The sequence below is a fragment of the Podarcis filfolensis genome (genome assembly GCF_964270895.1).
Source record: "Podarcis filfolensis genome assembly, chromosome: 14".
NCBI lineage: Eukaryota > Metazoa > Chordata > Lepidosauria > Squamata > Lacertidae > Podarcis > Podarcis filfolensis.
The window spans coordinates 47,394,241-47,420,950 of NC_139616.1; the positions used below are offsets into that span (position 1 = coordinate 47,394,241).

At 39.9% G+C, this 26,710-nt stretch overlaps 2 protein-coding genes and 1 long non-coding RNA gene across 17 annotated transcripts in view; 2 read left to right on the forward strand and 1 right to left on the reverse strand.

The window, feature by feature from the left end:
• Positions 1–6,879, forward strand: part of GPR146 (G protein-coupled receptor 146) — a 48,728-nt gene extending 41,849 nt beyond the window's left edge. For 6 of the 7 annotated variants that reach the window (XR_014541512.1, XR_014541513.1, XR_014541514.1 and 3 more), the window contains one exon: positions 812–6,879. Coding sequence is in view for 3 of the 7 variants with exons in the window: in XM_083585858.1 (XP_083441984.1) it covers positions 856–1,857 (1,002 nt within the window). In the remaining 4 variants the exon portion in view is untranslated. The remainder of the gene's footprint in view (positions 1–811) is intronic. The other variant, XR_014541515.1, reaches the window with a different exon arrangement.
• CHLSN (cholesin) overlaps positions 1–26,710 on the reverse strand; it is a 139,975-nt gene that overhangs the window by 85,101 nt on the left and 28,164 nt on the right. For 6 of the 9 annotated variants that reach the window (XM_083585917.1, XM_083585915.1, XM_083585913.1 and 3 more), the window contains exon 3: positions 16,308–16,355. The exons of the other annotated variants lie outside the window; for them this stretch is intronic. In XM_083585917.1, the coding sequence (XP_083442043.1) occupies positions 16,308–16,355 (48 nt within the window). The remainder of the gene's footprint in view (positions 1–16,307; positions 16,356–26,710) is intronic. 9 annotated transcript variants of the gene reach the window in all.
• LOC310749291 lies at positions 13,937–26,079 on the forward strand. The gene is made up of 2 exons (XR_014541532.1): positions 13,937–15,389; positions 21,479–26,079. It is a non-coding gene; the product is annotated as an uncharacterized lncRNA (long non-coding RNA).

A 26,710-nucleotide genomic window follows, 5' to 3' on the forward strand; every position in this document is an offset into this window, starting at 1 on the left:
GGCCAGATCAGTTAAAAGGAGCAAGAGCACAATATAGGAGGGGTTCAACATAAAAACAATTTTTGAATGCCTATGTAGCTGCTATAAGCCACAGGAAGAACAAAGGCTAGCTGTGGTTCCAAGAGAAAAACACCTTAAATTGAGGAAGGAAATATTTAGGTTAAACAGCAGCAATTATTATCCAGTCAGTATCACAGCCATGCTAAGCAGTAAATAGCTGTCATGAAGCATGCCATCCTAGACAGGCACAAGGAAATTGATGACTTTATATTCCAGTCTTGATGACTTTATATTCCAGTCTTCAAATTATAAAATTATACAGTGGTACCTCGGGTTAAGTACTTAATTCGTTCCGGAGGTCTGTTCTTAACCTGAAACTGTTCTTAACCTGAAGCACCACTTTAGCTAATGGGGCCGCATGCTGCCTCCGCGCCGCCAGAGCACAATTTCTGTTCTCATCCTGAAGCAAAGTTCTTAACCTGAGGTACTATTTCTGGGTTAGCGGAGTCTGTAACCTGAAGCATATGTAACCTGAAGCGTATATAACCCGAGGTACCACTGTACTCTAAATGATATTTTAAACTTCTATAATGTGTAGGTAATTAAACAGGACTTTTTTTCATCTGGAACTCAGTTGCAGCACCTCTCAGGTAGGCACCATTGCCATTATAACAGAACAAGTGAGATGTTCATGGTGAGTTCCGTACCTCCTTTCTAGAAAAATAGCACTGTATATAGATGAAAGAAAATGATGAATTATTTTCATTTTTTTAAAAAGAAATATATATATTGTCTCTCCCCCCCCATTTAGGAAAGCTGGTGACCAGCCGAGAAGACATACACGTTGAGGTCACTATGTGGAACTGCGAATCTTTCAATGGTACCAAAAGCATAGAGGACCAGCATCTTTGCCATGATTTCCATCTTGTACTTTCCATTTTTTCATTGCTCTACCTCATCATCTGTTTCCCCATTGGCCTGTGTTATAATGCCCTACTGGTGCTAGTCAACCTATACAACAAAGCAACTATGACCATGCCAGATGTTTACTTTGTCAATATTGCAATTGCTGGCCTCATCATCAATGCTATTGCACCAATGTACCTTCTAGGACCTGCCAGTACAAAATGGGCCATCTGGAGTTTCAACAATGAAGTCTACATTACCTTGCTTATCTTGTTCAATGTATCATCTCTGGTTATCATGTATTCTACCACACTGCTCAGCCTGGACTACTACATTGAACGTGCTTTGCCAAGAACTTACATGTCTAGTGTATACAACACAAAGCATGTATGTGGATTTATTTGGGGAGGAGCTATGCTTACCAGCTTTTCATCTCTTCTGTTTTATGTCTGCAACCATGTCTCCACTAAAATAATAGAATGTTCCAAAATGCAGAACAAAGAAGCAGCAGATGCCATCATGGTTTTTATTGGATACGTCGTACCAGCCATTGCTGTGCTGTATGCACTTGTGTTAATTCTGCGAATACGCAAAGAGGCAACACCGCTGGACCAAGACACTGGAAGATTAGATCCATCAGTACACAGGCTTTTGATTGCTACTGTTTGTACACAGTTCACATTATGGACACCTTATTATGTAACTCTTCTAGTAAACACATTAACTAGTATGCAAGGAAAAGTCACGGATGAAAATTACACTAGAGTATTACATTTTACCAAGGGACTGTCAAAATTCTTGGCTTTTTCAAGCAGTTTTGTCATGCCTCTACTTTACCGATACATCAACAAAAACTTTCCAATCAAATTGCGAAGGCTGCTTAAAAAACTGCACTGTGGAAATCAAGGATGCTCTCATGAACGCACGGTTGTTCAGCAAGTTATAACGTAGGTATGAATGAATGCCAGTGGGCCAGAACCTAGTTTGGAAAGCTTATTCTCTTATTCTCCAAGTTTCTCTTTTGTGCAGGTCACCTAGCAAGGATGATAGGAAAGGGGGTTTACACTGTAAATCAGGAGCTCTCAGTTTTAAACTATACAGGTAATGAAGATGGTTAGAAAATTGTTCAGATTCCATCTGCAGGTTACCCTTTGATTTCTGAGATTTCAATGCACTGATTCAGTTACACTATATGAGCTTTGTTCTGAGAATTCTGCCTGGAGAAAATCACTAGAGGGCCAAAAAGCTTTGACTGAACACCTAGCACTTTGTAATCTTCTAGAGCTAAACATATATGGTATTTTTTATGTTCCATATAAAATAACATGATTTTTAATTTTACAAAGTGGTTTTATTTCAAGATGAGGAGAGTACCTTTTCATTGAGATACTCTCCACTAATGATCATACTGGTCCAATTGTGTAGCACTCTAAACAATGAAGTATCAAGGATAAAATTACTTTAGTATTTAATTATATTTTCTTGCTTATTTTGCAAAATCGTATTGTAAAAGGAGGGTCTATTTGCAATTCTAAAACAGATTATTTGCAAATTAATATTTGTTTTATGTATCTTTAATTATTCATGTTTTCCTACATTTAGCAATGCATCAAAAGAAGCATTTATATGTTTTCCTTACTTTGTATCTCAAAAACATTTCAATCAGTCAGAAGTAGCCACTTTTAGAAAAAGTAAGAAAAACAAAAATATTGCTTTACCTAATAAAATGAAGGACAAATTTAATATGAAAAAATTAAAAAGCACATGGGTTAAACTGTGTGTATCTAATTGTTATGGTCCCCAAATATTCATGTGAATTAATTACATTATTTTAGGGGCTGAATAATTGTGGTTTTAAAAGTATTACTTCTGTAATGGAAAGGAGTAACTTTAAAGGTTTACAAGTGTTTGTTATCTCTTCGTTATTAAATGAAAGACAAAAGACAGGCAACTCTAATTCATTTGTGCCACAGAACAGCAACTTGTGCGAATATGCAGCCTATGAAATGCATCAGGAGCAGGATTCTGATCATTCTAGCCCTAGTTTTTTAGCTGATTTGGCCCACTTCCTCCTTAGATGGTGCTGCTTTTCTTCCATTCTTGTCACGTATTACAAGTCAGTGAAAAGAGCAGGCAAAGGTTAGGCTCCAAAGGGCCACATAAGAAATCCTGTGCACACATGCACTGCTGCTCAGGGCCCACCCATGAGGTGAGGTGGCAGTCTCAGGCAGCAGGTCTGGGCCTGAAGAATGCACCACTTGCCACCACCTCATCTGTGGCCATGCCTCCTTCACCTCCACAGGCATGCCCTGCTGCAGGAATCACCGCAGCAACAGTGGGGCACCCACAGCAGAGCGTGCAACAGAGGAAGCCGGAGTATAGTGCACCACGAGGCCATGGCAGCGGCAATGTGCACCCATGCTAGGGCACAGCCGTGGGTTTTATTTTACCTCAAGCGGCAATATGTCCCAGGCCGCCCCTGCTACAGTTCCAGTTGTCTCCGGACATAGCATCTGAGAAGGTCAAAGACCATCCAGAACACCATTCAGTGCAGTATGGGGCATTGCAGGTGGAAGGAAGAAACTGGAAATCTTAGTGGGTTTGTAGAAGCACCTCAGATATATGCAATTGGCTGCTCATTTTTGCCTAAGAAAAACTTGTTTTGCTTCATGAACACACAGAGTGCACTATACATGGAGAAATCAGGCTGTAGAGATGGATAATCATGCACATAAATATTTTTGCTCGTATCCACACTTTAATACAGCTACATTCTGTTCTTCACAGCCTGATTCTGATTCTATTAGTAAGACATATTTTTTCAAAGAAACATCCTAAGTTACTTTTTAAATATAGTTACATTCATTTATTGAATACATATTTCCGTTACGTGTATTTTCTTCAAACTCTCTTTAATATAACTTCACTCTGTTGCAGTTTGTCCACATAAAGGACTATCCAGCAGGATAACATAAATGTAAGTTAATGGCACACTACGTTTTCACACTATTTATACCATCACAGTATATTCCCCCCAATGCTCTCCAAATCCCCTTGACAGAGTACATGATTCTGAATTTTTCACATGTTTAGTCTCATAAGTGACTTATCCTTCAGTATTTCATATTCAGAGTCTTAATTTCACTGCAGGTCCAAGGTCCAAGTATGTTTAACACCAAAATATCATTATCAGTACCACAGATGCAAGGTTTCCCCTGGTATCTTCTCCACTAATACAAAACTCTATTTACTTCCTACTGCAGCTCCAGTTAAACCCCATAGGCTCAGTAATTGAAAGCATACCAATTCTACATCAGAATTGGACATTTAGCCCCATTTGGTCCTGATATGCACTAATAAGATAGTTTTGGCAAGGACTTAACATAGCATCTTATTTCCACTGCATAAATGAGTGAGCAAGACATCTGGGGTGATTGCTCTCTTCTCTTGCTGCCACACAACATCATTTGTCAAGGTAGTACTGGAAGGGATCTCTAAGACAGTGGTTCTTGGAACTGAGTGGATACAGGATATTTCACAATTCTTAGTTTAGGTCTTTAGACTCGACTATCAAAAAATCAGATTCACTTAGGTTATATTCAGCTTTTTTGTGCTACACAAGTTGTAAAAAGAGCTAAACAAAACAAAGCTGAAATTGCATGACTTCAGGACGTGATGTTCTGATTTACAGTATCTACTTGGTGTTTCAGTCCTGCATAGGCATTATAAAATCACAATGGCCTTTTATTATTTTAAGCACTGAAACTGCCCAGAAGGCTATAACCCTTATATTGTCAAATCTGTTCCTATCAAAGTAGAGACTCCTTCTCAGTTGAGAAATATTTAACCAAATACACCTGGTCTATTAATATTGTCAAGTGTGTTCTAAAAGCGAATCTAAGCATAGTGAACTGGTACTGGAATAATCTTCTTTTTAAATTCCACAAACATTCTTAAATTGCAGAAGACAGAATATCAGTAATTTCTTTTGCCGCTCACAAAATTCTCTGCTTCAGAAAATGTAAATTTATCCACAAAACGTGCCATGTGTACAGTGGTACCTTGGTTCTCAAACTTAAACCATTCCGGAAGTCCATTTCAAAACCAAGGTGCGCATTCCCATAGAAAGTGCAAAACAGATTAATCCGTCCCAGACTTTTAAAAACAACCTCTAAAACATCAATTTAATATGAATTTCACTATCTAATGAGACCATTGATCCATAAAATGAAAGCAATAATCAATGTACTGTACTATAAAATAAATAAGACAGTATTGTAGATGATAAAAATTAAAATTAAATTTTTTTCTTACCTTCACTGATAACAGTCATTGTTTGGATGGGGGGCTTTTATCCATTTCCATAGTTACACTTTCAGTCAATGAGTAGCTGAACTGGGTTCCACACAGTCATAAAAACAAATTAACTGAAAAAGCCTCAAAAACAAAAACGCAAAATAGCAAAAACAAAAGCACCAAACGTAATCTGTTCTGGAAGTCTGTTTGACTTCCAAAATGTTTGAAAACCAAGGTGCAGCTTCTGATTGGTGCAGGCACCCTGGAAACAATAGCCAACAACAGCATCGGACGTTTGGCTTCTGAAAAACGTTCAAAAACTGAACACTTACTGCCAGATTTCTGGTGTTTGGGAACCAAGGCGTTTGAGAACCAAGGTACCACTGTAATGCATTAGGAAGTTTTGTTTACTTTTACTTTTTCTTTTTGTTGGTCTGCTCTGAAACACTTAAAACATCACAATGGATTTCAAAAAATGCTTTTTCAGAAGTTAGTTTCATGGGCTTTATTCAACAATATGTCTGGGACTTTCATTTCAGCTCTTTGGATATTTTGTTTTAGATATAAGCTTGAACCCCAGCATCAGTCCCTGTGATTGGCAGACACCATGAAGCCCCTGGATTGATCAGGCCCAATATAAATATCAAGGGTCTGACTTCCTGCCTTTGCCTAGTCAACAGAATCTCCTGCCTCCTGCACTTCAGGCATGCTTTTTACTTGGAAATAAGCTCAAATTCAATTGAGTTACGATACAGTGCAATGTTCTAGAAAAGCAACAGTACTTTGAAAATCAAAAAGGGCAGCATGTTAGATATATGGAAAGGTTACTTTTTATGCAATCAACTCTGTAAGTCATTAATATGAAGATTGTTCTACATTTTGAGCCACTTTTGTTCAAAGTGTTTGCAAATTTTTCATTTGTGTTTATTTCCCAGTTCTGTGTTTTCTCTCTTAAACTGGTTTAAGATTGTGTGTGTGTGTGTGTGTGTGTGTAACATGTAAATTACCTGATCTTTTAGCTGCTTTCCAGATAATGTTCCACAAAACCACCCTGTGCTATTTTTACCTCTACAATGCCGAACAGGAATTGCAAACACACTTCCATAAACTTTGCATCACATGTGATTTTCAGATAAGCTTTCACATAAACAACTAAGAAGACAACAGGTCTGCCACCTTTATGCCAATAAAAAGCTATGAGGTCTAAGGGGAAATATAAAGCAGTGAAGATAAAGAATTCTAAAGAATTAAAATTGAATTATGTTCTTTCTTAAAGCATATTAACTTCCTACTTATCAAATGTGGGGCCTTTCCATTTCAATGCCTGAAGGTTTCCAGTTACTTTGTATATATGAGCCAAACTGACATTACAATGAATATTACTGTATATATGCAGAGAGAAGCAATCTACTGATGTAAAAAGAACATTTTAAAGAATTTATTAAATTATTTCCTAAGATACAAATTTATCATCATTTAAAAATAAACTTCTCTAGATCATTAAAGAGTACTGTATATGATTTATATGTGTTCTGAAAGTCAGCACAACAGTGCCATTATTAACAGTATTATTTTTCTCAGAGTAAAGATTAGTATTTTTGAAAATGGTTTATGATTTGTAGATCTCCTCTAAATGGGGAGAGATTTATGTCAAATCAATAAACTAATAAAAATCCATACCCGCCTCAACTTGTGTCATCTTTTCCCAAAGTTTTTATATCTTCAGTTGGTAAAGCAGGAGACACTTAATCTCAAGGTCATGGGTTCAAGCCCCAGACTGGGCAAAAAGGTTCCTGCATTGCAGTGGATTGGGCCTGATGACTCTCATGATCCCTTCCAACTCTACAATTCTCTGTTTCAATTCTTCATCTATCTTATATCATCTTCATCTGTCCCAACTGCAACAAAACATGTCTCTCCTGTATCAGTCTCTACAACAGCTTGACTTCACCCTCAAAGACGCACTCCTCCATTGTATCCCGAGACATAGGTAAAGGTAAAGGTACCCCTGCCCGTACGGGCCAGTCGTGTCCGACTCTAGGGTTGTGTGCCCATCTCACTTAAGAGGCCGGGGGCCAGCGCTGTCCGAAGACACTTCCGGGTCAAGTGGCCAGCGTGACAAGCTGCATCTGGCGAACCAGCGCAGCACACGGAAACGCCGTTTACCTTCCCGCTAGTAAGCGGTCCCTATTTATCTACTTGCACCCAGGGGTGCTTTCGAACTGCTAGGTTGGCAGGCGCTGGGACCGAGCAACGGGAGCGCACCCCGCCGCGGGGATTCGAACCGCCGACCTGACGATCGGCAAGTCCTACGCGCTGAGGTATTACCCACAGCGCCACCCGCGTCCCGAGACATACCTGGATTTAAATTCTTACACCAAACCAGTCACTCTACAATATACTGAAGGCAGACAAGAGGAGAGGTATTTTCACTAGATTAAGTTTGCAGTCATTCAACTTCTAATAAAAGCTAGGATTGTATAATTACTGTAATGTGCTTTATAAGGGGCTGTCTTTTAAAAATGTCAAGAAGCTTCAGCTGCTGAAGAACCCAGCAATCAGATTGTTAATGCATCATCACCACATCATCCCAATCAGGCCTGGCACCAAAACACAATACCCTCAAGGTAATGCCACCGACACAAGAGGACCCATCACGGCTGCTGCTGTTATTCCTTTATTTACTTATTTATTTAAAGGGGTCCAAAGTTAAGAGAAGGAAAACTGTGCCAATTTCTCCTAAAATACCTATGGGCCCCAACAATAAAACATTAACTACCAACATTCTTGCATAAAAGTCTTCCTGTTACACAGTATTAGAAATTATTTTGGGCAAGTAAATATATGAGCACTTCGTCTTCAACATTTTGTTCATCATTCTAAAAGAAAGTATTTCATAATCCCCCAAATAACAATAATTCGGTTTTTCAATTTTTTGAAGGGGAAACAAACAAACAAACAAACAAAAGGCTTCGGGAAAAGGAGGTGTCCCCCTTTCCTGGGCTCTCGCATCTCTTAACTTAACATGCCTCTTCTTCTTATGCCCAACTTTTTATGGCTATTTGAGGGGGATTTATTCTTCTTGTGGGGGTACAAGGGCCTGCTGTTTGTGAGGACTCTACCGCTTTCACTTCCCTGACCACCAGCCTCACTTGAGAAACTTGAAGAATTCCTCCCCACCCTGTTCCCATAATAAAAAGTGCTAAGTGGCCTGCTTTTAGGCTCTACCAAAAATGAGTGCTGGGAATGGGAAGATTGCTTGCACTCTTCCAAGTGGCTCTGCTTGGTGGGCACTGTAGCTTTTCTGCTAGTCATCATGTGGTGAGAAGGTCCTGGCTGACCCAAAGGCAGGTGTGGGAAGGGATTGGATAGCAAGTTACAGCCTCCTTTACTCAGTACAGTGGTACCTCGTAAGACGAATGCCTCGTAAGACGAAAAACTCGCAAGACGAAAGAGTTTTTCGTTTTTTGAGTTGCTTCGCAAGACGAATTTCCCTATGGGCTTGCTTCGCAAGACGAAAACGTCTTGCAAGTTTGTTTCCTTTTTCTTAAAACCGTTAATACCCAGGGTGCATTGCTTGAAGAGGTGCAGTTGCGACTTGACTTCGAGGAGCAACTCATAGCACGCGGTGTGGTAGCCTTTTTTGAGGTTTTTTAAGACTTTGGTGATTTTTGAAGCTTTTCCAAAACTTCTTTTGCAGCCATTTGGTAAGTTAAACTTTTAAAACTTTTTTGGGGTTTTTGGATTTTGGGTTGGGGTGTTTTCTAGGAGGTTTGGTGCTTTTGAATTTTTTTGATGTGAAGCACTGATTTTTTGGGGGGAGGGGGTTGCGAAGGTAGGAGCTGTGCTGCCATGGGACCCAAGAAGACTGCTGCTGTAGAGGCCGGCGAGAGGAAGAAGGCGAAGGTTACGCTGGAAATGAAGAAGGAGATCATCCGGAAGCACGACGGTGGAATGCGTGTGACAGACCTCGCCAGGGAGTATGGGAGGAATCCATCGACCATCGGGACCATCCTGAAGATGAGGGAGAAGATCCTTGCAACTGATGTAGCCAAGGGAGTCACCAGGATCGTGAAGAACCGCCCAGCTGTTCTGGAGGAGGTGGAGAAGTTGCTGCTCATCTGATTAGAAGAGAAGCAGCGTGCAGGGGACACAGTGACTGAGGCCGTCATTTGTGAGAAGGCCAAGGCCTTGCACGCAGACCTCGTCCGGCAACAGCCAGGAACCTCAGGCGAGCCAGAAGTCTTCAAGGCAAGCAGAGGCTGGTTTGACCGGTTCAAGACGAGATCTGGAATCCACAGCGTGGTCAGGCATGGAGAGGCTGCCAGTTCTGATGTTCCTGCGGCTGAAGACTTTGCAGCGGAGTTCCTGGAGGTTGTCATGACGAGGGTCATGTCGTCTTTCAGGGAGGTGCTGAAAAGGCGGATGAAGCAGCAGACCATGGACAGGTTCTTCAGCAAGAAGCAAAGAGTGGAAGAGGAACCTTCTTCGAGTTGTCCCCCAGAGTCTTAGAAAATGTATGTACAGTACTGTACACTTTGGTGATTTTTAAACTTTTTTTGACCATAGGAACGCATTAATTGATTTTCAATGCATTCCTATGGGAATCCGTGCTTCGCAAGACGAAAAATTTGCAAGACGAAAAAACTTGCAGAACGAATTAATTTCGTCTTGCGAGGTACCACTGTACTAAGCATTACTCCTCCTCTGCATCTGAGTGGGAAGAAAATACAATCCACTGTGACTACTGTGGGCTGTCTCTAAGCACAGTTGGCCTCTCCTTGTATGGAGAAGATGCAAACCACTTAAAAAAAACTATGGCTCCCTCGCTGCGTTGCTGGTACTGCAGCCGCCTTGTTCGCCATGTGCTGGGTGCTCTGCCCTATACTAGGAAATGGGGGAGAGGAAGGGGAGGGAGGAAAGGCTGAAGATCAATAGAGTGAATAAAAGATCCATGAAGGAGAAAGAGAGATCAGAAAGAGGGAAAGCAGCCGTGGACCCAACCACTCACAGTTTAAGGCAGGGACCAGTTTGGAAGGTGTGAGATGGTTCCTCTCCAAGACAAGGTGGTCAAAACTTTGTGCACTGCTTGCTAAAGTCAGAGGGAGGAGCCACCCCAAATAGCTGAATACCCTCCAGGAATCACTGCGGAACCACAGTTCTACAAGTTGGAATGTGTTGGAAGAACTGTGTTTCAGTAAAAAAAATGGAAGTGGGGTTATTCACTCTTCTCCCCTTGCACAAAAAGGACAAGAAGGGAGCATGTGAGACCAAGTATCACTGCTGCTTGTTCATGATAATATAAATATAATATAAACCATGGTTGCCTGAACCAAGTAAGTGACATAAGCACACACAGGATCTCCCCACTCATTTCAGGCTGCAGCCTCAGGTGCCATGGAGGGAAATGGCCTCACAAACAATACTTCTTTGCCTTGCTGATGGCTGCAATCACAATTTTCATGTCTTGGTGCTCATGTCAAGGATACCGACAAGCTGTTCAGGGAACTGGGTATGTTTAGCATAGTAAAGAAGAGACTGGGAGGAGATATGATAGCCATCTTCAAATATTTAAGGGCTGTCACATGGAGGATGGAGCAAGCCTGCTTTCTCCTGCTTCACAGGCTAGGACTCGAACCAGTGGTTTCAAGTTATGAGAAAGCTTTCTGACAGTAAAAGCTATTTGATAGTGGGACAGACTCCTAGAAGAGGCAGTGGAGTCTCTTCCCTTGGAGGTTTTTAAGCAGAGGTTGGATGGCCATCTGTCATGTATGAGATTCCTGCATTACAGGAGGTTGGAGCTGAGGTCCCTTCTATCTCTACAATTGATTCTATGAACAGCTCACCCTTAGAAATACCAGGCTTATTGTTGTTCCTTCAGAAGCGCCACCCTGTGGTTAACTATAGAATGCAATACAACATTCTCTCATCAATTACCTTCATTCTAGAATTGTATCATAATGAATACTCTGAGGAGCACTAATTTAAGGGAGAAACTATATATACACTGCTTAAGTTTAAGATAGTGCCATTCTACTTGAGATTTACTATTTTTAATACCCTTCTTGCAAGCTGACAAACTTGTTTCCTCTGTATATTTTATTTTTTGTTACATTTTTAAAGTTTTTTAAAAATTTGTTTTTGAGGTTTTCAGTTAAGTAGTAACAAAACAGATAATGTAAGCAAACAATAACATAAACATGCACAGAAGTGGAAACAAATTAACATACACACTTCTTTTGCAAGTGATAGCACAATATTTTGTACACTGTATACATATATTTTTATATGAGCTTGCTGTATAGAAATTAATGAAACAGAAGTCCTGCTGTAAATAATAATTTAAATAGTAAGAAAATAATAATGCCTATTAATACTGTAGTAGATCTACATTTCTGCTCCAGTCCTGCAGCGCCACAGACTACTTCCCTGTTAGTGCCTCAGGTTGGTTATCTATAATTTAGCTAAATAAATGGCATCCATATACTCTACATATGCAGCAGGAACACATATAATAACTTGCATAAGTCTTATCAGTTACAATTAGGCCAAAGGCTTCAACCAGTTATACCATAGTTGTGCCTTTAGCAGACGCCACGCCCTGTCCCCTTTACTCAAGAAGTCTTGAGTTCACATTATGCTCCTAATCCTTGCTGAAACCTCAGAGGAAATCGAGGCACAGAACCCACTAAACAAGTCTGTTTCACACTACACTGCCTGCTTCAAACACACCTTTAATTACAATAGCAGAGACCATTCTGCTGGGCCATTATGTTTGATATAAGCACATTAACATAGGCTTTAGCAACAAAATGCAGAGCTATCTACTAGCCATAGTGCCAGCCATAGTACCAGCCTTCCTTACTTGGGAGCACCTAGGTTACCACTTTAACACTGCTAAGCTTGAGGTCTAGCGTAGGCATAGGCAACCTCGGCCCTCCAGATGTTTTGGGACTACAATTCCCATCATCCCTGACCACTGGCCCTGTTAGCTAGGAATCATGGGAGTTGTAGTCCCAAAACATCTGGAGGGCCGAGGTTGCCTATGCCTGGTCTAGCACTTCCCTACTTGACCTTATCTGAAAGTTGGGGTGGGGAGTGGAGGAGCAGAGCAAAATGCACTAGTGAGACCAGGATCCCTTTTCTCATTGGCATGCTCAGGTCTCCATTTCTCTCTGCTTCTAGACTGGCTCCCAGAAAATTCACTGGCTCCTAGGGTTTTGCAGAACTTTCCTGTATCACTTAAGTCTTGCACAAAGATCCAGCAACTTGCTCAGCTTGAACGTTATAGCATTATGATAGCATACCTTGACCAATGTGATCAATGGAGTATGTGCAGCTCCAGAAGAATAGTCCAGAGAGTATCAGAGGGGAGGAGAAGAGGCACTTGTCTGTGCATCATCACTCACAAGCAGTGGTGGAGGAAGGGGGTGTGGTGGGTGCGGGCTGCCCCAGGTGTCATCACTGAGGGGGTGTGTGACAAAAATATGAGGATTTTTTTTTAAAAAAATGGGCTCACTAAACTTTTTAGTTCAGTCAAGAAACAAAACGTGGCTGGCACTGGGCACCACACCGCAGGGCCTGCAGCGTGCCCAAGCCATGCGCCCCTCCTGGGAGTGACATGATGGCTTGGGTGCCTGCAAGCTCCACACTGCCTGAAAGGGTTAGGGTTAGGGTTAGGGCCTGCACCTGCCCACCGCCTCTCCCTCAGCTGCCCTACAGCTGAGGGGGAGGTGGCCAGAGGCTCCACGCAGCTCACCCCGCCCCCTGCTGCAGGACACACGCACTGCACAGTGGCTAGCTACACTGCTGCTCAGAAGGAGAAAAACCTCGAAAATTATTTTACAATTTTCACATTTCTGCTCCTGAAAGCTGACACTCTTATTGGCAAGCATCTTTATTTGCTTAGGCAACCAGACCCAGTAACCTTTTGATTTGATTTGATCTGAAGGCAGCCTTGTTTAGGGAAGTTTTTAATGTTTGATGTTTTATCACTTATTATTATTATTATTATTATTATTATTATTATTATTCTGTTGGGAGCTGCCCAGAGTGGCTGGGGAAACCCAGCCAGATGGGCGGGGTGGTTATTATTATTATAATTATTTATTATTATTATTATTTGTCATAACTGAAGAACACACCCTGTTTTCCCCTGGGACTCATCCTGGTGTGCATTTCAGCCAGGATGTGCACCCATGCTGTACAACCAAACACTCTCAAATGACCCAGGTTAGGTTCACAGGTGTAGCCTGGGGGGGGGTGCCGGGGGGCAGCTGCCCACCCCCATATCAAGTAAAACAACAGAAATACTCACTGACAAATCACACTGGTTCTGCTCCCCTAACAAAAGTCCTGTCCCCCCTAACAAAATTCCTGGCTACACCCATGCTTAGGTTCCATACCATGAAAAACCCAAATGGTGTCGTTTGAGTTGCAACTGTGAACAGCTAGTTCTGAGTGTAATCAACCATTGTTAAGGCTTTCTCCAATAATGCATCAGACAACCGTGTGTCTGTAATTCAGCACACATCATTACTTTGAGAGTGTGATTTTTGTTTCCAGCCACCTCATTGTCAGAAGGGGTGTAAGGGCTGTCAGCTGATGCATAAGCTCCTTCTTAACTAGGAAGTCTTTATATTGCAAACACTTGTCTGTTTGCTACAGGCTTCTCATAATGATTATGCACTCAAGTCGCAAATGATTTAAACTCTTAAATTTGCTGAATGCTCGCTTTAATAAAGACTGCAACCCCCTAGAACTGCAGAAAGTTAGCCCTAAATCAGTTGACCAACCACTAAAAAAAAGAAAACTCACACTAAAACAGCCCCTTGTGTGCTATCCGAATAAAGTTTACTTTCTTACTGAGCTCATATGACTGTATCCTATGATTGCTCAACTGAATCAAATTGAGACTATAAAAATAAGTGTTCAAGAGAAACCACATTTGAAAAGAATGCCCACTTTTTCTTCCTTATTCAATTTCAAATAGCAACAGTAACTGTCAGAGGGAAATGTGCATGAAAATTACAGCACTGTGTAAATTACACTGTGTAAAATGTTTAGAATTATCATTAATTACAATTGTATTCAGCAATCTTGCACACTATAGGTTAGTAGTGAGCAGGTTAAATAGACTATCTCTTCAACCAAGGTTTCTCAAACTTGGGTTTCCAGTTGTAGTCCAAAAATAGCTTGGGAGACCCAAGTTTGGGAAACCCTGTCTTAAATATAACCTCTTAATGCATAGGGTATTTTGGACAAGCTATTTCAGGGACACACCACAATTATGCCTCCAAACCCAGCAAGAAGGTAGGAATCTTTATTTCCAAACTTTTGATTCTAGGCAAAGTATTCAGCATCAGCTTCTGGAAGGAGGGGAGGTAAGGGTGTGAGTGTTTTAATCATTACCATTTATACTTCTAGCGATCTCACTTCTTCTAGTCCATATGTAGCCTAATCAACACTGCTTATGCGTAAGAGGGAACTATCAGCAGGCCAGAGAACTCGGAGGTTTCAATGAGCATAAAAATATGTTTCAAAAAAATGGGAAATGAACTTTCACAACAGCCAAATCACTGAGCACGTTCAGTGGGCATGGAAAGCTGACTGACTGCTAATGGGAGGGAGATCAGGGGAGAGGAGGGGTGAATGGAATGGACTGGCTGGAATCCTGGAGAGGAAGCACTCCATAAGATAATATTTTGTTGCAGGTCCTACTTGTATAAAATACTTTTATTTTATATTTACTTGTGCAGCATTTTGAAAATGCTAAACATCTGGACATGTGAAAACATACTTCCAGTATTACTGAATAGGGGGTAGAATGGCTTCATGATTTAAAATAACTGAGAAGCCACTGGATGGCCTCAAAGACTCAGAAATATATGACTAAACACTACTTTTCTGTTCTGGAGTACCCAAACATCATTCTGTGTAGGTCAACTCAAACTTTAAAGTCACATGATGGAGCCATACGCGGGCTAAAATTGCAACGTGTATGGTTTGAATTACATGAAACCAAGTTCCTGTTTCCTACAGAAGAACTGTGCTTTTTTGTTGTCTGAGTTTTCGAACTGAGCACGTCACCACACACAGGAAGCCAAGTATGCATTAAAACTTATTTTCCTCATCAATCTGATCATAAAGACAGCATCAGCCTGTTGCATCTGCATTTTGTTTCACGGGTAAGTGACCTACTTTGTTTTAAATATGAAATGTTTTCATCATCACTAAGGACCAAAAACACTGTGAAAAGAGCTCTGTACTTTCAACCTCTTTGCTTCAGTAATATGCTTAAAGCTGCACAAAATGCAGCAAAATACCACATCTTAAAAAAATGTTATGAAAACAAAAGAGACCAGGATTTTTCTGTTCTGCTAGAATCCTTTTATAAATAATTAAAGTGTCACAGAATTCTTAAATGTGCAAGAAGCCAGATGCTTCAACTATTTAAACAAAAGGAAGTGGGGAGGAGGAATCAAAACTTTCTACCGAGCCGGAATGTTGCCTTCTACTGTTTTAGCGTCAGACTAAAGCAAGAGGTTGCACACATAACAGATTTTAAACACAACACTGTTGACATTCTTTCTCTGTGTAGAAGAAAAAAAATCTCTTCTCAATTTGTTTGTTTCTGTAGAAACTGTATTCCTTCAGTTAAATTCTTACTGTAATCAACTGTATAAGTAACTCCATTTTTTATTTCTCTGCCTCTACAAATCCTGTCTCTGAATTTAACTTATGTCAGAATCCCTAGAACCATCTTTTGCAAAGAATTATAAACACATTTACACTAAACAGCTAAAATAGCAATAACACTCCAGTTGCGCACAAGGCTTGCTTGTATAAAAGAAACTTCTTTCTCCTGTAGGGAAAAAAAAACCAGGGAAGGGCTGTCATATGCTAAGCATCTATACAAAAATAGATCTGGTTTCTAAAACAACGATTCCTAAACATAGTAATGCGGCTTGGAAGCTTTCAAATAAGTCGTCAGTTTAATTCATTAAACTGAAATGCCCAGACTTGAGTGTTTTAAGCAAACGCATGCAAGGGGAAAATAATTTCAAGTTCTGCCTTTCTCAAGAGATTTCCCTCGCAGTACTTGCCCTCCTGTAGTTCTCTCCTGCGTGTTGTGGGGAATGGTTCGGCTCCATCTATTGGAGGCAAGGATAATTTATTAGCTGTGTGTCTGAGCCTGAGAACAGGATTCCAGAACATTTTTGTATTCACTGCCAAAACAAATAAAGCCTAACATACTAGCAGCACAATGCCTGAGAAGGGCTTTCTTTAAAATGGAGGAGTCAGAAAAAGTCAGAAAGAAATAAGGGGAAGAATCATCAGTAAAAGAAAAGATCAGAAAGAAGTTGAGAAACAGAAGTGAACAGTATACAGATTATTTTTTTCAAAAAAGAAACCAAATGCATATCCTAAAAAAGAACTGCATTCATTTATTTTTAAAAATACTTCAATTTTTTTTTTTAAAAAAAATGTGTTTATTCATTTGTCTTATATCCTGCCCGGGGCAGCTAACAACCACCATTAAAATAGAAATACAGTACAACAATAACTAAAACATTAACAAAATCCAACTATTAAAACATAACATAGTGAACAATAAACCTTTAACTCTTAGGCTCCAATCTAGTTCTATTCCAAAAGACAGGACAATTTGTGTGTCTGTGTGCTATTAAATAAATGCTATTTCCTTGTTAAAATTATGTTCCAAATAAACCCTGGGGGTTCCTTGGAAGCAAAAGAGAGGTTCTGCACTGAGAAAAATCTGTAATATGGGAGATTCCCCTAAAAGCTTGTCTACTACAACATGCTTTCCCTTGCATGCAACAAGCATCCAAAGAAGAATGTTGGGTTTGTTATAGGACAGACATTCCCTTCACGTGTGGTAACTATGAGGCCCAATGTCTAGGTTAGTGCTCTGGATAAACTGACTGCGCACCTCAGAATACTTCCCAGAATGCTCTGCAAACCCATTAATGGAAGATATGCAGAAGATCCTCAGCAGAAAAGGTAATACGAGAAGGACTGCGTTAAAGCAAAAAGTATGAAATCCATGGCTTTAAACCTAATGCGTTCTGACTGTAATTTCAGCTGTTGTCATGAAATGATGATATTCTAAGACACTTCATTCTGCAGAAGCCACTAAACAACGTGAAGGGATGCACAAGCCATGCAGCTTGCTAGAATTGCTGCAGTAAATTTGCTGTTATGCTAGGTAATCAGAGAAAGGTGGTGGTAAAAATTATTTTCCCAGAGTAATGGAAATTAAAGAACCTCACAATCTATATACCTCCATGTAATTTTTTCCTCACTAACAGAAAAGGTACCCTTTCCAGTTATAAATGTTTTTCATTTTATTTTACAAAATGGAATTCTCAATGCTATTATAAGGTTTTGACTAAGAATGTACTATGCGGTGATGTACATTTGATGCATCTGCTGCCTGCTGAGTGTTTTTCAGGCAACACAAAATGCATGGAATCTAAGAGTTCCTTAGAATTCAAATCCAAAAGATGCATTCAAGATTAGCTGACATTCCTGCATTGCAGAGTTGGACTAGATGACCCTCAGGATCTCTTCCAACTCTACAATTCTATTATTCTAGTTGAACGTACTCTGTCAGTTCACAAATGGAAAGCATTTCTTCAACACTCAAGCTGTAGACGACTCTTATATTATTCTATCAGAACTTAGATCCATTCTATCACAAGCAGGGCTACCCCACATCTGGATTTTCCAGGACATTACTGGGATTTCAAAGGCGGAATTGATGTCTGGGGGGAATTTCTGAAAGGCGGCGCTTTGTCCTGGATCTTCATAGGCAAGTCAACTGGAAAACTCTGGGGTTTGTAAAAAAAAAATTGAGGTCTTCCTAAAAAAAAGCTCAACAATCACAACTCTTATTGCCACTTACAAATATGCTTATTAAATGCCACTTTGTCTGACAGCTTGCTTGTGAGTCAGGAAGCAGAAAGGTAGACATTGACAGTACTAATACTAAGCTCAACACAAACACTTGCAGATACTAATACTGGCCTACATCATAAAGTTGCTTTTTAAGAGTCACTGATATAATATGTCATGTGCTTTGAACACTCTTTCAGTGTCTTATAAATGGTATAATTATTGTAATAACCTAGTGGCTCAGGCTTTTGAGGATGTGCTGCTCTCACTAAATGCTTTTCTTCTGTTATAACGCAAACAATCTGTTTCTTCTTCTTCTAACCCACAAGTGAGTTTCATTTCAACTTACATTAATGAAACAGAGTTCATTCTGGTAGCAAAATGGAAAGGAACTAATCCCTTTTACATTATTATTTTTTTTAAAAAAACATCCATGCTGAGTGCTAGCTAGCTACTGCCAATGGAGCAGATAAATCCCTCCCTCCCACTTAACAATTTAGTCTGATGTCCTTTGTGTGCAGCCCACCTTCCCTTTCTTGCATGTGATGCTCTGGGTGCTCCAAATCCCAATTTCAAAGCTACCTCATTTTAGCCAACTCCACCTTTCTACTGTAAGCTTTGGGTTCTTGCTGCAAAGATACCTAATTGAAAAAGCTGCCCCCAAAACCTATTGCTGAAGCCTCAGTACAGGAAAGGGTTTTGTTGATTTCATCTAGCATAATTCAGCCAATGCTACAACCATGCTGCTTGTGATGCTCTAGAACAGGCTTCCTCAAACTCGGCCCTCCAGATGTTTTGAGACTACAATTCCCATCACCACTGGTCCTGCTAGCTAGGGATCATAACTGTTCAGGACCAAATTACATGACAAAAATCTGGCCTGCAGTTCATGAAGAGAGATTTGTGGCACAGCAGGCGTTCAATCCTGTGTCTTCTTGGTCAAAGCCCAAGCATCAAAGGCCAGTACTTTAACCATTATATCCCATGGCTCTCTCAATCTTGAACACCTTGGATTGGGGAAAGTGGGGATCAAAATTCCTTCTTGGCTATAAAACCAAGGCAGTCACTGTCTCAGCCTAATTCTACCTCACAAGGTATTTATAGGAAGGAAATGGGAAAGAAATATTCTGCTTCAAGTTCTTTGGGTGAAAGGCAGGAGACAATATATAGCTTTTTCTGTGATAGCTTTGCTGTTATTGCAGGGCTTCTTCCTCCCCGCCCCCCTTAACTAACAGCCAGTGGTGGGGTGGGGGCTGAATCAGGACTATGGGGAGGGGGTATTCACCCCTACCACGGTCCTTATTTAAATCAGATCGTCAATCCATCTTGCTGTTCACAATGAAAGGAAAGCAACACAAGACCTACTTACTTCACGTCTAGCATGGCCCTTACAGAGGGACCTGAATTACAATTCCTTAGCCTAATGTACAGCAGAAGGCTACTGTGAGAACAAGGGGAGAGGGAGGAATGACAGGATAGAAGTCTAATAAATAAATTAAAAGCCCATGTTATTACACCACTCTGCACATACATACCCATATCCCAACAACCAGAAATATTTGTTATTGATACTGTATTTTTATAGTAGATCTCAACTGTTTGAAAGTCAACATGGGTGCCATTTTTTGCTGGATGTCAGGGTGTGTGTGTGAATAAGCTAATATTTCAGCTCTGTCTAACATACTCACAGACTAATTCTGTGCATGTTTATTGAGAAGAAAGTCCAAGGACTATTGTTTTCATGTCCTGTTTCTAAGTGTCTAAGGGACATAAGATGCAAGGTGGTAAACTAGATGAATATTTGGTCTAATGTAGCAGGGCTCTTCTTAGTCTTCTTAAATGTGGCATACAACCAAAGCCTTAAACTTACACTGTAGCTTAAAGCACAGCATTCTAACATTGACAGAACTGTACTAACAACATATAAGCTATGGAAGAAAGTCTTAGGGAGAAACATTATTCCATTATTAGATGAGGCTCTATGGAAACTTCTGATAAGAGACCCAAGACATTGCAGTGTCCCTGCAATTCACTGTACATATACACTCTGCCTGAATGGATCAGCTTTGCATATTATTGAATGATTTGAAGAAACCACAGTATTAAATCTGAAATGCTTATGTTACAAAGGAAACAGAAGACGAAATAGCAAACATAGCATGCTATATTTTTTTAATTGCAGATATGCTAAAACATCTTTTAATATGAGTACAAAGCTTGGGAAATAGAAGCTATATTTTAAAATGCACTAATAATTACACTCCAAAAGCTCCATATAGTTTTCTACATAATTTAAAATATGAAATGTTTATCCTATTGTAGCACAATCCTTTTTTAAAAAACCTCTGAATAATATTAGCAACAGATTTCTTTCAACAAAGTATATGGAAATCACCTTTTTGATAACGTACAAATCGTGCTTTTAGGTAGCCTATAAAATTACACATTCCATATTTATGGCAGTCATTTTCTGCAGAGCAAACAACTATTGTATCTTTTTACACAGTCTATTATTTGTTTAAAAGAGAAAGTGATGTCTTTTCATGGTAACAGAATCATGATGGCATCACATGATTGAGCTATTACAGTTAATTCCCTGTCAGCTTCACCTTAAAAAACCCTATCTTTAGGAATTTATAACTGCTATAAACACATACACACATTTCCAAGCTAACAAAAGAGTATAATCAGATAAAGGTGTTAAAAAGAAGTTTTTAAAAAACAATTATTTTCCCCAATCTCCAATAGTTCCATCATGAGACTGGGGGTATTTAAAATTAAAAGGTCATAATATTACTGCTGAAATTCTATTGCTGCAGTCTTGTAGTCTTCACAACTATTCTGAAACAATCACTGTGAACATAGTAACCCAATAGCCACAATGTGCACTAAGAGGGTAGAACTGCTACTGAATCTACTTGTGATAGTGGAATTCAAAGATATAACAGTGTAAGGACCAGATGACAATAGAGCGCCCTGTCCTTTTACTGGGGCTATGGTTGTGTCTCTAGTTATTATAATAACTAAGCCCTCCCCCATAGAGGCTATAAATATCATTTTCTATTGTTTGTGAAGCTGTCTCAAGACCACCTCCCACTACTACTACTAATTTCATTATTTATACCCCACCCATCTGGCTAGGTTGCCCTAGTTACTCTTAAGTAAGTAACATTGTACTCAGGCTCAACAGCAACTCTACATTCCTTTCTGACAAAGCACAGGGCTCTACGGTTTTCAGCTGGGGTGCACTGTAAGCACATTTTGACATCTAAAAAATCCAAAGATATGCGGTGGTACTTTCTCACTTTTCTTCTGCTTTGACTATACATTTAAAGTCCTTTGATTGTTTGTTTTCCAGTTTGCAGAAACACCAAGCAACCAAAGTTCTTCACAAGAATGGTCTCTCATAATATGACCTGGATGAAGTACCCAAGCCAGAGCCGAGATTCATTCACAAGTTTTGAAGACATCATATTCTCACAACATGTAATATCAAGATTTATGCACTGCTATATTACGCTCTTTGTACCAACTGGTCTCCTAGCTGGGATTGTTATTTTAGGCATCCTCATCAAGAACCATATGCAGCGCACCAATGAGAAATTAGATATAATGCTTTTTGCTCACACCATCAGCAACATGTTAATGATTCTTTTATCGCTCACCATCATCACAAGGCCTGCCTACCTCAAAGTATCCTATTTTGAGTGTGGAACGCTGTCGTTTTTTTTCAATTTGAATTACTTCAGCTCTCAGTACCTTCTTGTCCTCATGGTGCTTAGCTTTTTTCTTTATAGGCACCCACCCCAAAATGCTTTAATTAGTAAGGCTCATCAAAACCCTATGGTGTCTGCTGCATTTGCACTGATATGTGCCTTTTGTGCTGCACTAATAGTGGTGGCACTGCTGGGCATGGAGAATTACCACGAAGAAACAGACTGCCAATTAGATCCTTTATTTGCATGGCCTGAATACGAGATTATTAAATTTACCTTTGGCTTCTGCATTCCATCTTTGGCCAAGCTTCTCTGCTTTGTTCTAACGTTTGTTAAAAAAGTTCAGCCGGAAATCCATCCCTCTAGAGACAATATTCACCCATATTTGACTGTTTTGGTTATTACAATAACAATGTTTGTGTGTCGTCTATTTTACAACAGTATGATTCTCTCTAGGACCAGCTTGAAGATACAGAGGATAATAGGGACACCCCAAAATGAGCTGACAATGAATATTGCAGAGATCCTGCTGTTCAGCGAAAGCTGTGTTAGTTTAGTTATCATTCTTTGCCTTCATAAACCATGCAGAATCGGCTTACTGAATGTTATAACTAATCTCACAAAAGTTTGCAGGAGGAGACATGCTAGTAACAGTCCTCTTGAAATACCAGAGACTCGTGCTGAAGTCTCATCTGGGCCCTCTGAAAATGGATCACACTGACCTTTGCCTTCCAAAATATTAGCATTGAAGAAAAAAGCTACAAATCTGCCAACATACAGAACCTGAAGGAATAAAAGATTTGCAAGCTTATTTATTCTTACAACCTGAGGAACAAATATTCTCCAGCTGGGGCTGAAAGCCACAATCATAGTTACTTAATGTTCCTCCTGTGTTGCTACTGCACGTCGTTGTTGTGTGCTGATGTATGGACAGCAGAGTGAACAACAGGACAGACAACATGGTCAAGAGCTTTTATAAAAAGAAACTTTTCCAGGATCAACAAAGGGGTAATGAATATGGAAGACTGCATGGGAGAGTGAAGGGAGATCTTGATAAAGAAGTGCATCACCTAGAAGTTAATGTATTATTCTACAAGTGACTCTTAAAGCAACAAAATTAACTAAGTTATCATACACCATAATCCTTCAGTCCGTACATTTTTATCCCCCTCCCAACATACATTCATAAGGGATACAAGTCACTTGCAGAGGGGGCCCTTTTTCTCTGTTCACCAATCCTGGACCAATAAACACTACCCATGGAATTGTCTAGCCTAAGAAGTCCAGCTTTCAGAATCCAGCCTGCTTGAATGTGGGCGCTTCTAAAAGGCTTTCCAGTGTACAGAACGGAACAGCACTGCACGGAACAACAGGCAAACTAGTTATACTGAATTATAGACATTGAGGCTCTGAGATTAGAAGTTGTACCCATCTTCAAAAGGGGGGGAGAGAAGATTGAGGTAACTACCAATCCGTCAGCTTTTTGATACCAGGAAAGATCCTAGAACATATAATTAAATGGTCAGTCTGTGAGTACTTAGAAAAGGATGCTGTGATTGCGAAGACCCAGTATGGGTGTCTCAAAAACAAGTCATGCCAGACTCATTTCTTTTTTTGATAAAGTTACAAGCTTGGTGGATTGGTGAATGCTGTGGATGTGGTTATCTTGATTTCAATAAGGCTTTTGACAAAGTCCCCTGTGATATTCTTGAAGAAGCTGGTAAAATGTTGGTTGGACAAAGTTACTGTTAGGTGGATTTGTAGCTGGTTTACCGACAAAACCCAAAGAGTGCTCATTAATGGTTCCTCATCATCCTGGAACAAAGGGACAAAGTGGAGTGCCACATGGGATGGTTCTGTCTTGGGTCTGTTGTTCAACATTTTTATAAATGACTTGGATAAAGGAAATGAGGGGATGCTCATCAAATTTGCAGATGACACCAAACTGGGAGGGGTAGCTAATGCCACAGAAAACAGAATCAGAATTCAAAAGAACCTTAATAGATTGGAGAACGGGGCCCAAGCTAACAAAATTAATTTCAGTAGGGACAAATGTAATGTTCTACACTTAGGCAGGAATAATCAGCTGCAAGAATGTAAGATGGGATATGCGTGAAAGATCTAAGGGTCTTGTTGGACCACAAGCTTAATGTGAGACAACAGTGTGATGCAGCAGCAGAAAAAGCTAATGCTATTCTAGGCTGCATCAACACAAGTACAGTGTTCAGATCAAGAGAAAATCACTACTATATTCTGCCTTAGTCAGACCAACCTGGACTACTGTGTCCAATTCTTAGCACCACAAGGAGGATGTTGACAGGCTGGAATGTGCGCACAGGAGGGCAACCAAGATGATCAAGGGACTGGAAACTAAGCCTTATGAGGAAAGGTTGAAGGAGCTGGGTATGTTTAGCCCAGAAAAGAGGAGACTAGAGGATTTTCAAATATCTAAAGGGTTGCCACATGGAGCTTGTTTTCTCCTGCTCCGAGGGTGGGACCCAAACCAATGGATTCAAGTTACAAGACAGGAAATTCCGACTAAACATTAGGAAAAACTTTCTGATGGTAATAGACTTCGTCAGAAGGTGGCAGAGACACCTTCATTGGAGGCTGGATGGCCATATGTCATGGTCACTTTAGTTAAGATTCCTGCATTGCAGGGGGCTGGACTAGAATCGGGCCCATTCCAATTATACAATTATATCATTCTGTAAGATCCCTTAAAAAACAAGGGGTTGCAAAAGGGCATTGCTATTTGCTTGAAGTGTGCAGTATATTCAAGACAGCCTAACTGCTGTGCAGTGGAAATGGAAAAGTCATATTTCAGGGTGGGATGGGACATGAATGCAGGTTCTATAAACCAGAACAGCTGTTCTGGGCTTGAGGTAAATTAATTATTTCGGGTGCAGGAAGTGTTAAATACATTTGGGCACCCCTTTGCCAAAAGATCTAATTGATGCAACAATGACCAACAACATGAAAGATTTAACATGAGAATGGTGCTATTGGGGATAATGTGGTATAGTAAGATGAAATGTGTCCATGTGATCATGGTGAATCATGCCTCTTTAAATGTTTTGGAGAAAAATGAAATCATGTCAAAAGACATAGCAAGAAAAAAATGCAAGGAGGACAGTAGTTCTTTCATTAAGATGGGTAATAAATAACAGTCTAGGAGTTTCTTAACAGTAAATGAGATGAATGTAAGGCAAGGCATGAAAGATCTAACAGGGTGTTGGAGCCTTTTTCTTTTCATGCATAGAGAGCGTTATCTGCTGGTTCAAGGCTTACCTTGAAGCAGGGGTAGGCAACTGCTGCCCATCAATGCTGTGAATTCCAGCTCCCATAAACCCCAACCACCCTGGCTGATGGTCAGGAATTATGTCTCTTAGGGCAGGAACCTTTCTCTCCCATATGCTACTCTGTAAAGTGTCGTCTATGGTTATGGCACCATGTACAACATAATAATCATTATTAATAATGATACTTTGATTTCTCATCAAGAAGACTGGCTTATTCCAAATACAGTACTTCTGGAAATGAAAAGAGAAATGTATATCCAAGGCAAACTATTGCTTTGGACTGTTTTTTGGTAATGACAAAGGGTACCTTTGTTTCACCAACTTCCTACAACAAAATCACACATCAACTACTGCCACAGGCTGGACTTTGGGATGTAGTAAACATATGTGCCAGGAAAGAACTCAGGGGATTCTATGTCTGAGATAGCTCGCAAGAAAATATTGTAACATTGTGAGCTTATACATTGCAATAGTTGTTGGGAAAATGTTAGAAGGGATTTTGTAGTGAAGACACATCAGAGCCTTTCAACATCTATGCCAGTCAATATTAGACCAACTAATATTAGGGGGCTGAGGCTAAGGTCTGCCCTGATTACAACAGGACCTCCAAGTGTAACACTTTCCCTGAATTGGGAAACAATGAAGGATGTACTCAGGGTTGTTATCATGGGATGTATTAAGCATGATCCCCACCCCTAGTGATCCCAGACATTGATTTAAAAAACTTTCCCCAATCCTTCATCTGCATAGCCCTGCCCTGTGTTCCATTTCTTGTTCTCACTAGAGTGTGACAGAATGCTAGAAGCTGTTTTTTATGTATATATAGATTATGTTTATGATGATATGATCAACAAGAATCAACAACTGTTTTTCAGCTATCAAAATGTGAACCAAATTCAAGTTTTCTCAATGCATATGGTTAATAAATGTTTCTAAAAATATTTCAGCAGTCTAAATGATCTTCCAATTATTATATAATTCATTTTTACAGCAAGCACAAGTAGGATATTAGAAGCATTTTAGTGTATGGATGTTTGTTCCAGTCATGGGGAAAAGCTGTCTACTTCTATTCAGATACAGTAGTGGTTTTTTTCCTGCAGCAATTAAGGAAATGTTATTATAGTAAACCATAAGCCAAATGGAAAAGAACATCACCCATATCCGAACAAAGATGAGTGAGAATTATTAGAGTATACTGAAAGTATTCTAAGCCTGCATTAGCTCTTTACCCGGAGCCTGTGGAGATCTGATGTGCTTTTAATATCCCATTTTTCTGTAGTCTCTGCATTTTAAAAATATAAATGGAAAGCTATGGTTTAAATTTCAGTAGGCTTGAAGAGGAACTATGACTGATACTTGTGGCAGAATCAAGTACATTGTTGTGTTCTACACAAGATATGAAAGCTAGGGCTGCAATTATTAGTCAATTCATTCAGATTAATTCATTTAAAAATTTAATCAGGAAATAGATTTCTAAAATTATCTTTTATATAACACCACAGAGACTGCAAGTTCCATCAGAAGTAGCATTTCTCCTTCCACCGCATACAGGAGGGAATTAATAGGCTAAGG